The sequence below is a fragment of the Molothrus aeneus genome, chromosome 19 (genome assembly GCF_037042795.1).
Source record: "Molothrus aeneus isolate 106 chromosome 19, BPBGC_Maene_1.0, whole genome shotgun sequence".
NCBI lineage: Eukaryota > Metazoa > Chordata > Aves > Passeriformes > Icteridae > Molothrus > Molothrus aeneus.
In genome coordinates, this window is record NC_089664.1 from 3,803,508 (window position 1) to 3,815,538 (window position 12,031).

A 12,031-nucleotide genomic window follows, 5' to 3' on the forward strand; every position below is an offset into this window, starting at 1 on the left:
CATTGGGATGCCCCACCAATAGATCAGAATGGGGGGAAACTCAAGTCCATTTGAGTGCAGCTATGTTCCTGCACACAGGAGTCAGAAATGCCTGTGGAAAAAGGCAGTTTGTGCTAATCCTGACTCCCTGATGGATCAGCTTGGGCTTCTGGATGGGCTTGGAAAGCCAGCACTCGCCCTGTGTACACAGTGCTTTTATAAAGGAGCAGATCTGTTCTTGCTGACATTGATTTGCCTGGCTTGGGCAGCAGAGAACCAATAATTACGGTGAGTTTTAATCAATGCCCCATCAATTTAGGTGCAGTTCAATTTGCAATCTGCCTTGGCAGTGACACAGGATGGGGGGCTCTGTTGGAAAATGATTACAAAATCAATAAGCAACTGGGTCAATAACTCTGTCTGGGAGAACACAGGTGGCACGTCCCACCCTGGTGGGAGGAAAGCTGGTGCCCCAGCAGGTCCTGGGCAAACACCTCTGCACACCCCTCATCCACACATGGATTTATTGAGCCACAGAAGCATAGGGATCCCACAGAGAGATTGAAAATAAAAAGCAGTTTGTGGTTCACCATGTTAGACTCATATTGCATTCACTTCCAATTCCCAGCCCGTCCTTTAGCCATGGAGCTGACCAGGAAATACAGCTCAGAGCTTGGGAAAAGGGTCTGGTGCTTAATCCATGCTAGGGAGAGGAAAAGGAGACCTAGGGGGAGACTCCAGCTCATGGTCTGCTCAAAATCCAAGGAGAAGCTGTTACCATACAAATATAATTCCACGGTCCTGCAAATCCACTCCATCTATGCAGAAGTGAACTGATTTCTCTGTGCCGACAGACAACCCTGAAAATTGCTCTTGGCATTGGAAAAGAAAACTTTCTTTCCTTGTTGTGTGTCAGCACTGATAACACAGGTCCTGAAGGCTAAACATGACCCTCACTCCAATGCTCTGACCCTGCTGCTGCCAAGGGGTCTGAGGAGAGGGAGCCACCAGCAGCTCCACGTTTGGCTGATGGCACAGTTGGACACCAGCCCATCCCCTCCCATCCCAGAGCACACACAGGTCCTTACTCCTGTGATTGCAGTCAGCAAATGAATTTTGAGTACTCCCAGGGAATGGATGTGCTGAATAGGAAGTGCTATTTTTATCTGTTGTTTTGCAAAACAGGCTTTTTTCGCTTTTAAATGACATCTCCAAGGTGACACCACGGAGTGGCAGATTTGGCAGGGCCTGATGCCACATGCCCACAGCCAGCCCTGGGAATACACCAGATCCAGCCTCACCAACACACAGGGGCTGTGGTTTGGAACCACAAAATGGGATCTGCCTGTGCCCACTGTGCCCACTGGTGTCACCCCAGTGCAGTGTGTGGCACTGTGTGGCCTCCTGCCACCAGGGCTGGGCACAGCTCCTCTGCCAGCAGCACCAGCAGCATCCCCAGCATGGCCAGAGCAAACACAACAGGAGGAGGATTGGCGCAGACAACTTTTATGGAAAATCCTTTCCTTAGGATTTTTCCTCCTGAGAAGCTGAGAGGCCTCAGGAACAAAATGTAACCAATGGTTATCTGCTGCTGTGGAATGCAACAGGTGCATCTGGGATTGGGCTCATGTGGTTGTTTCTAATTAATGGCCAATCACAGCCCAGCTGGCTCGGACAGTGATAACCTTTGTTATCATTCTTTCTTTTTCTATTCTTAGCCAGCCTTCTGATGAAATCCTTTCTTCTATTCTTTTAGTATAGTTTCAATGTACTATATATATTAAAATACTAAATCAAGCCTTCTGAAACATGGAGTCAGATCCTCATCTCTTCCCCAGTCAGAAAACCCCTGTGAACAAGGTCACAGAGGATCACCTCTGGGGGAAGGAACCAGAACCTGTGTGAGACTCTGCCTTAGGAAATTAAATACCTGGCCATGTCTCTGCTCATGTAAAGTAAAAACAGGAGCCTTTGCTCGCTTTCTCGTTTGCAAAGCTCTTTAGCAGCAAGATGGGTGAGGGGTCACTGGAAGGCAAATCATTACTGACACAGATCCCCCAGGTGGGAGCACGTCCACTCTCCTCCATCTGAGCTGCCTGCCAGAGCTGCTCAGCTCAGCTCCTCTCCTCCATTATTAAGTTTAAAAAACCAGAATACTTTATTAAGTGTTTCTGTGGAGAGTAAACTGCCCTTTTTGTTATTCCACTCTGTTTTCTCCACAACAGCAGCCTTCTAGTCAGAGCCTTCTGTGTCAGGTGCTGCAGGTGATGCTCTGGGTACAGATGAAGGGAAGCTGCCACCAAACCCCACTCCCAGTGCTGCTCCAGGCACCATTCTCATGCCTGGATGCCTGCAGAAGTGAGACCCAGGACCCCAGGCTGCATCCCTAGCACTGCTGGCCTGGGGCAGCACAATCAGCTGGTGGCTCAGTGCCACAGAGCGCTGAGGAGCATTTCCAAAGGCCCTAATGACCCCCCTTTGTGCCGAGTCCTCACCGAGGAACCTCCTCAGCATGAGACAAAAACATTAATCCGAGACACTGCTAAGGTACAAGCAAGTGCCAGCATTTTAATGAGCTCCTGTCTATGCACTGGCATGTGTTTATTTGCTTGTTGGAGCTCAGAAATGATACAAATGCAGTAAACCCCTCTGTGTCCATATAAATATATATGGACAATTCCAGCTTATTCTGCCTTGTTTTCTTGACCCAGAAGGCCCCTGGTGAGCAAAGCTCCTCAGCAGCAGGACAGAGCCTGGCTGTATGCTGCTCAGTTCTCTGTGTGTGAGATTCATCCCTCCTCTCCCAATATTTTGATAAAAAAGACCCAAAATGCTGATTGCTAAAGGGCTCTCCAGAGCTTCCTCAGGGCAGGGATGTCCCCACCAACCCCAGCTGTGTCAAAGCCCTTCCTGACACCCCACTGAGGGGGGAACATCCTTCCCAGAGGGGACCATTACAACCATTTTCTGAAATAACAGTCATTATCTTCCCACTCTTCCCCCTGCCCCCCTCCTTTTCCCTTGCTTCCTTTTCCCTTTAAAGATCATCAATCATTATTTTAGCCTTAGAAAAATCAAACCCATCTGTCTTGCAGGCTCCTGAGAACATGCTGCTTGTGCTTCTCAGCCTGGTCCTGCTGTGAAAGTGGCATGGGGGAGATGAGGCAGCATCTCCTCACCTCTGCCCACCACTCCAGTGAACCCTGCAAGTCACTGTGTGTGTGTGTGTCTTCACCTCAGTCCCAAAAGGGAAGGATTTGTTTCAAGCAGCTGGTGGGATGCCTTGCACACAGGAAGAAGTGTTCCTGCATCAAGGAATCTGCTTCCCTTCCAGCAGTCACCAACAGCCCATTTTGGGGTGTGCTGGCATCTCCTGCCTGTCAGGGCATGGTCAGTCACAGCAGAAGCTGGCACCTCCAAAAACCTTCAGGAAAACAGAAATTCAACCTCTGTCCCAGCTGACTCACCCATCAGGGTGCAGCCCAGCATCAACGCTACAGACCAAATCCTGTATCCCAAACCAATCCCACAGCCCCAGCCAGCTGTGATCACAGACTGGAGCACCCCAGTCTGCTGAGGAGCAGAGGGGCACTGGCCATGACCTCAAGGAATGCTGCTGAAAAAGCCACTGCTGGAGAAAACAGAGCTTTCATCATCCAAACAGGGCTTTTATCATTCAAACCTCTCCTTCCCTGTGCAGGCAGACACCTCCGGCTCACCTTGGTGCTTCCTGAGCTATTCCCATTACTTTAAACCAGCCACCCCTTGCCCACCAGGTCCAAAGCAAAGGCAGGTGGATGGTTTGCTCCCACCCACCACTAACACTGACCCCAACAGCCTCCTCTCTTTGCTGCTCAAATCCCATTTTCAGCACAGGTATTTACCTGGATTAATGAGATAAAATCCAAAACCACAGGTTCCTTGGAAGGGGGGCTTGCTGTTGAGCTCAGGGGGCTTCTGCTTCCAACCACAATGTGCAAAAAGGAGTCAGCTCCTGCTCCTGGGAGGCAGTGAGACTTTAAAGGGATTAGGAGAGCCTGGTTTCCTCATCTCCCCCCCTGGTGTGCATCTCTCCCATAATTAGCTAGGTGCCTCTCAAGGCAGGGATGGGAAAGTTTTTATTTTTCAATGAACAATTGTCTGTCAGAAAAATGCAGATTTGATGAAGCTTAAGTGCTTTGTGGGATTCCATCAATTACATCTCAAAACTCATTGGGAAATTAGGAGAGCATTTAATTTTGACAAGGTTGAAATGTTTTGGTTTCCATCACCTAATTTTGTTTTTATTTCAGGCTGTACACTGGGATAAGGCAATATAAAACAAAGCTCCAGATGATAACGGTGGAATTAAACATTTCCCTCCCCTTTATAGAAAGGAAATGTTTTGAACCAAAGTATTTTGGAATTTTCATGTGTGTGAGGCATTTCTGCACAGCAATTTGGTTTTTGCTGAAACTCCCAATCACCCCATTTCCCCCCAGGAAAAAAAATAAAAAAAGGTCTCAGCATCACCCACATAATTTTAAAGAATCTCTCCATGGTCTCTAAGCCACTTCTGAGTGGCTTCCATAAATGTCTCCCATGCAAAACCATGGCACTTGTGCTGGAAGGAGGAGACAAAAGCAGGAACCACTGCTCTGCTCCTTCATTTCTAATCCCATTTCTCCCCAAATCACTTACACTCCTAAATTAAGCCATTTCTCTGCCACACTCTGCAGCAGTGAGGAACTCACCATCATTCTGAGGGGGGAGAGAGCAAGGCAAGGATTAGCCCCAAACAAGCTGTGCTAAGGCTTATATGCCTGTGTGAACCATGCCAAATTTCTCCTCCTTCTGCATCTAAAGAGGCTGGGACCAACACCACACCAGTGTCACTGCAAGCCACAACTTCATTAAGTGGCTCTCTGATAGATGTTCTCCCTCCAGCATCCTGCTGAGCCAAATCCCCTCCTTTGTGAAGGGCTGACCCACCATCACAGGGAGGAACAGCTCAGGTCATTCTTGTAGGCAAACAGCACTGCTTTCTTGCTCAGACTAGAAATAAATCTCTGCCAGAGGCACCTGAGGCTGTGAGGATGAGCAGGGTTTCATGTCTGTACAGAAGAGCAGCACCCAGTGCCCAGGCTGGGCAAGGCTCTCTCAAGGTGGGATGGCTCCTGCAGCACAGCCCTGCTTTAGCCCTTCCACACCCACCTGCAACACCCTTGGCTCCTGCAGCACTCTAATGTGGCTGAAGGAACTAAGTCACCAACCTCTGCAGGCACACAGATGCTGCAGAACCACCAGCCCACACCCCTGCCCCCTGCTGCAGTCAGGCTCTCACACCTACATCAAACAAGGAACTCATTCTGCTAATCCTTGGCCCAGGACCCCGAGCTGCCTTCCTCACCCCCAGTGAGGCAGCTCATGCCCTTCTGCTGCTCCAGGAGGTCCTCACAGTGAGGAGACCCCGTCCTGGAGGCACCATGGGGCTCAGACACCTGGACCTGCTGCTGCCTCCTCCTGCAGCGATGCTGAGGATGCCAAAATGCACTGGGAGAGAACAGAGCACCTCATGTGCTAAGACCAAAGCTCCCATTCCTTTGGGGGAAAAACTCACCCCTCTTATTTTCAATAAGGCTGCAACCCTGCCTTTCTAGGCTCAAAAATACACTTGGTTATGGGATAATACATGGAAGCAACCCCCCTTCTCCTCAGGTGGGTGAGAGGACTGGCACCAGGGAGCAAAGCCAATCTGAGAGACAGCTGGGGAAACCTGAATTTAAGCCATGATGCAGGTGTTTCCTTCAGTCTCTCTGGGCCAATTCACAGGTTTTCATCTCAAATTATAAATCACCAACACATGAGGGTTAAGCATTTTCCCTCCTTCAGCATCCTCCCTCCAGGCTGTGCAGCTACCACAGTGCCAGCAGGAAAGTTCAGCAATATTTCCTTTATAGGATATAGTCTGAATTATTCCTCTAGCACACTTTCTCCTGGTTTGCTGTGATCCCTGCAAGATGGTGCACAACACATATGGGACTCAAGGTGCAGTCACTGGATTCAGAGAAATTCACTGGGATTTGGTTTTCTTGGGAAATTCCCACAGCTTGACCAGATCCATCAGCAGTTCAAGAGTGCAGCAAGAAAAAGCAGCATGGCAGCAGGTTTTCTAGAGCTTGGGGGCTGTTTGGTTATGTTAGGGCTCAAACACAAGGCTCCACTTAGCCATGCCAAGGTCTTGGCAAGGTTGCAGCTGATAATTCTTAAAATTACCAGAATAAAAAAAGGCCTCCGATAAGAAAAGAACTGCAGAAACCCTTAATGCACTCATGCCATCTACTGGGTACACACAAAACCAACAGAAAACCATGAGATGGGGGGAAAAAGGGATCCCATTGAGGTGGGCAGGCAGGGAGCTGCCACCCCTATAGGTAGGAACCCTGCTGGAGAGGCCTTAGGGTCTTCAGGTGATGCCTAAAAAGGAGGATTTTAACTGGGATAAGCAACTCACTCATTCATCCCCAAAATCAGCCCAAGGAGACTCAGCCAGGCTCCAGCACGAGCTATGAGCAATCCACCCTCAACTTTTTAACTGAGACCTTTTAAGGCCAAACAATTAGGTGATGGCAGAGCCCACACCACTAAAATCCCAGAGATAAATGCATCCCAGTCCTCTCAGAATTACTGGAAGCCATACTAAGGGCATGAAGGAACTGGTAACAGATGATTATTATACATAAAAGGAATAAGAAATCTTTGAGATTTGTGCTGCTCCCTGGTTGAGCCACTCAGCTCCAGCTCTGTGATGTATTAATTGCTTACAAGGCTGCATGTATATTTTATGCTCAGTACCTGCCTGGAACATTTGTTGGATTTAGCCTTGATTGATGAACCACTGATTATATTCTTCTGTGGTCCTCAGCAAATTAATAAACTGTTGACTGGTAGAGATTAACAACGTCATGATTTGTGAATCTGTGTCCAGAGTAAAGCTGGAGCAAACCTAGTGCTAAAATTAGTAGGCAAATGCTCCCTGAACCCTGTAAAAAGGGGAGAGCTTAATTAAATTACATCCCGATATTGCCCATAGCACTTGCCAAATTGGCAAATTGAGTTCACAGCAGTTCAGCTTCAAAACTAACTGACATCCCTGAAAATTTGCAGCACATGACCCCATCCCTTCTTGCACTGGAAGCCCAGCTCACACCCAGCAGGCTCCAGGAGCAGGGATGAGAAGAGACAGCACAGGAATGGGCAAAGAAATACCAGAATGTCTCCAACTGAGCCTGTGTGAGCTCTGAGCTCCACTCCCAGCCCCTCTGATCCCACTCAGCACCAAGACCACCACCCAGGGCTGGGGGCAGTGCTGCCAGACACCCATTGGGCTTTTCCCTGGACAATGGCCATGGAGCACTGTCAGAAACATGGGTGTGGGAACCCAGGACATCCCTGTGGCTGTCCAGGATGGCCAGGACCCCTGCCAGGGGGCTCAGAGACCCTGGCACGGAGCCCAAAACACCTGTGGGTTTGATTATGACCCATGGACCAAGTTGCCAACCTTAGATGAAGATCAGCAAGCCACAACAGTTTAGGTAGAATAATAGTGAAGTTATCATGGGGTGGAAAAGTAGATTTTGGGGTTTCTAGAATGGGGATTGAGGGGGCAAGATGGGGGGATCTGGGTGTGTCCAGCCTTTCTCCTTCTTCTTCTTGGCCTCCATCTTCTGCTGTGATGGTGGCACTTTGGGATTGGTTTAGAGTAGAAGCTCAGTGTCTAACACAGATGATAGGTATTGGGAAGGAATTGTAAACATTGTACAGGTAGTTTTTAGTGTAAAGACATAACCCTGCCCTGGGGCAGGCAGAGTGCCTGGAACTGTCCTGCTGAACGGACCTCGGCAGGGCAGGAGAAAGAATTTTATAGATAAGATACAATAAACAGCCTTGAGACCGAGAAATGAAGAGCTCTGACTCCTTCTTCAAGTGCTCAGGCTGGGAACAGAGACTTTTAACAATCTCGGGGTCACAGCGACCTGAAAAGATCCCGAGCCATGGGGACAGCTCCTTCCACACCTCTCCTCACACCTCTCCTTTGCCAACAGGTGACCAACAACAGGTGATGAGAATAAAACATTGCACAGGGTGGGGAGAGCTGGGAAGCAGCATGGGCTGGGGAGTCCAGAGGGAAGCAGGGAGACAAGGGCTGGGGGTGGGATGCAGTGGCTGTCCCCACACACCCCTGGGCTCTGCTGTCCTCAGGCTGGCACTGGGGAGCTTCACCCCAAGGCTGGAGAGGGACAGAGCAGCCTCATGCTCCTGCAGTGGGGAGAGAAAGGGGTGAAGAGCCCAGTGGGGAGGGACTGTCTGCTGTCCCCATGGGATGCACGGCCCCAGGAGCCTGGTGTGATGTGTAGCATGGGGGTTCCTGCGTCCCCAAGTGTCCCCTGTCACCCACAGGGAGGGGATGCCCTCCAGGAGAATGCTCCTGCTGCTCCTCCCTTGTCCCCTCACTGCACATGCTCCATGCTCTTTACACACAGCCTCACTCAGGCATTGCAGAAGCTGGGGTCTGTTTTCCCCAAGTGACACGGTTTTCCTTTTCTGCCTCTCCACATGCCACCACTAGGGCTGTAATTTATTGACAACTTCTATCTTAATATGTCCTGACTTTAAAAAGAGGCACCACTTCCCAGAGGCGTGAGGTGATCAGAGCCCTGATTGCTTCTGACAGTGCCTGGGCAAGGATATTGGCATTCAGAGCAAAATAACACCCCAAAAAGGGGGGAAAACACCCCAAAAAGACTAGAAAGGCAGTTGTTACCTGGAAAATGGGTCAAAGAAAAAGAATGGCAATGGGAAAAGAAAGGTGGATGGGGAGAGGAGCAGCAAGGGGGAGATGGCACCAGGTTGCTGGTGACACATCAGACTGTAATGGTAAATGGCCTTAACAAGCAACCTGAGAAGGGGATAATGAAAACGCCTCCCCCCCGGGACAGCACGGCTCCAGGCTGACCTTTCCCAGCTGCCGTGTACAAACATCTTCAATAAATAAAGAGACACTTACCTCCTGTCTCTGCTGAGACAAGAGGGGTGTGGTGAGGGGGCCCTGCCTGCAGTGGTGGGAGGGTTTCCAGGGGTTTAGGAGCAGTTAAAGTGTGGTGGAGGGGCTGGTGGAGGGGGTGACAGCTCTGGACCCCCTCAGGGGTCACCATGGCTTCCTGGCAGGCAGGGCCTTCAACAACAGACACAAAAGGATGCTCCAGCTTTGCCCCACTTCCCAAGGCTCTGTCCTGTGTCTCTGCACGTCATCCTGGGTTCACCCAGGCTCCTCGGGCAGGGAAGGGATGACTTTGATGCCTGGGCGAGGTGCTGAGCGCTGCTGCTCCCAGCTGGAAGCACAGCAAAACCCCTCTGGGCATCAGTGCCTGGGAACAGCTCCCTGGAACTGTTCACAGCCAGGCTCTGCGTAACCCGCTCAGTGGAAGGTGGCCCTGCCCATGGCAGGGGGTAAGCACAAGATGACCTTTAAGGTCCTCTCCAACTCAAATCCTTCTAGAATTCTATGATTCAGAGCTTTGGCACACACATCCCCTCAGCCACAGGAAGCAGGAGCAGGTCACATCTCCTTCTGGCTTGTCCCCAAACCAGAGGACAGCCCTGAGGACCCTACAGCCCCAGTACCAACCCCACAGCCTCAATATGTACCCCACAGCCCCAGTACCAACCCCACAGCCTCAGTATGTATCCCACAGCCCCAGTACCCACTCCACAGCCTCAATATGTACCCCACAGCCCCAGTACCAACCCCAAAGCCTCAGTATGTATCCCACAGCCCCAGTACCCACCCCACAGCCTCAATATGTACCCCAAAGCCCCAGTATGTACCTCACAGCCCCAGTACTTACAGGAGAGCCCCAACACCAACCCTACAACCTCAGTACTCACCCCACAGCCCCAGCAACTACCCCAGAGCTCCAGCACCTACCTGACAGCCTCAGTATGTACTTCAAAGCCCCAGAACCTACCCCACAGCTCAAAACCTACCCTACAGCCCCAGTACCCACCTCACAGCTCCAGCACCTACCCTCCAGCCTCAGTACTCACCTCACAGCCCCAGAATGTACCTCACAACTCAACATCTACCCTACAGCCCCAGTACCCACCCCACAGCCCCAGTACCTATCTTACAGCCCCAGCACTCATCCCACAGCTCTAGCACCTACCACAGAGCTCCATCACCTATCCCATAGCCCCAGTATGTGCCCCACAACACCAGGACCTATCCCACAGCCCCAGTATGTCCCCCACAGCCCCAGTATGTACCTCACAGCCCCAGCACCCACCCCACAGCCCCAGCACCTATCCCACAGCACCAGTGCCCACACCACAGCCCCAGTATGTACCCCACAGCTCCAGCACCTATCCCACAGCCCCAGCACGTACCCCACAGCCCCAGTATGTACCCCACAGCCCCAGCACCTACCCCAGAACTCCAGCACCCATCCCACAGCACCAGCACCTACCCCACAGCCACAGCACCTATCCCACAGCCCCAGTAGCCATCCCACAGCCACAGCACCTACCCCAGAGCCCCAGCACCCATCCCACAGCCCCAGCACGCATCCCACAGCCACAGCACCTACCCCACAGCCCCAGTGCCCACACCACAGCCCCAGTAGCCATCCCACAGCCACAGCACCTACCCCAGAACTCCAGTATCCATCCCACAGCCACAGCATGTACCCCACAGCTCCAGCACCTCCCCCAGAGCCCCAGCACCCATCCCACAGCCCCAGCACGTACCCCACAGCCCCAGCACCCATCCCACAGCCCCAGCACGTACCCCACAGCCCCAGCACGTACCACACAGCCCCAGCACCCATCCCACAGCCCCAGCACGTATCCCACAGCCCCAGCACATACCCCACAGCCCCAGCACCTCCCCCAGAGCCCCAGCACGTACCACACAGCCCGTGGAGTCCACCTTGCGGTCCGACACACACTTGAAGTTGCGGGTGCAGCCGCCGTTGTTGCGGGAGCAGTCGCGGACGGGCCCGAAGGAGGAGAGCAGGTCATTGATGGTCTCAAAGTAGGTGGACAACATCGCTTCTTCCCTTGGAGAGAAAAGCACTGTTAGGGCTGGCAGGGAGCTGGCAGGGCATGGGCACGGGCAGGGCAATGCACAGAGAGCTGCTCTGGCAAAATCCCTGCTTAGAGACACCGAGCCGAAGGAAGCTTCCTGTGAAAAATGTGTATTTTATGATTGGCTTTTCACAAATATTAAAATGAATATTGCATGTGTTATGTTAGAAAGTGATGCTGTATTAATTTGCCTAAGTAGTGTGTTAAATATAGTTTTAGGTTATAACATGATGTTTTAAAATAGAAACTATGCTATATAAGATACTTTTTTTAAAGAAAGGACTCGCACTGAGATAGCAGCCACAGGACACCTAAATCTTTCAAAGAAAAAGCATTTATAGCTCTCTTATCAGAAGAAACAAACTTCTTCCTGCCTTGCTCAGCCCTGAAGAGCCGTCAGGATTAAGAGGAAGAAGCTGACACTGACCAGACAGAATCCTGGGTTTGAATGGAATTTATGCATCATGTATGAGGTGTATGAATATGCAACAGGCTGTTGCTTTTAAGGGTTAATCCTCTGTTAATGTGGGTCCTTTTTTCGGGTTTATTTTGCCCAGAAAGAGGTACCCAGACTGCCCATACCTCTTTGCTTTTATTGTCTCCTATTGTCCTAAATCCTAATTGTCCAAATTATTATTACTCTAATTATATTACTGTTTTTATAACCATTTTATTACTATTAAACTTTTAAAATTTAAATTGAGTGATTGGCATTTTTCACACTTCCCAAGGAAATTAGGTGTTTGTGATTATGCTGTACAATAAACTTTCTGCATAACTCTGGCATCCTTCACAGAATCAACCAGTCATAGGTTTTCAAAGATACCATCCACCAGTTTTATGCAAATTAGCAACTGGGAGATGCTTTATTAGTAGCCTGGAGCTGGGTGTGAATCCAACCCTACACTAGACAACAGCAAATCCAGAG

The 12,031-nt window shown here is 50.6% G+C and overlaps 1 protein-coding gene across 1 annotated transcript in view; it reads right to left on the reverse strand.

The window, feature by feature from the left end:
• ASTN2 (astrotactin 2) overlaps positions 1-12,031 on the reverse strand; it is a 351,752-nt gene that overhangs the window by 154,585 nt on the left and 185,136 nt on the right. The window contains exon 11 of the mRNA XM_066563103.1: positions 10,925-11,075. Within this exon, the coding sequence (XP_066419200.1) occupies positions 10,925-11,075 (151 nt within the window). The remainder of the gene's footprint in view (positions 1-10,924; positions 11,076-12,031) is intronic.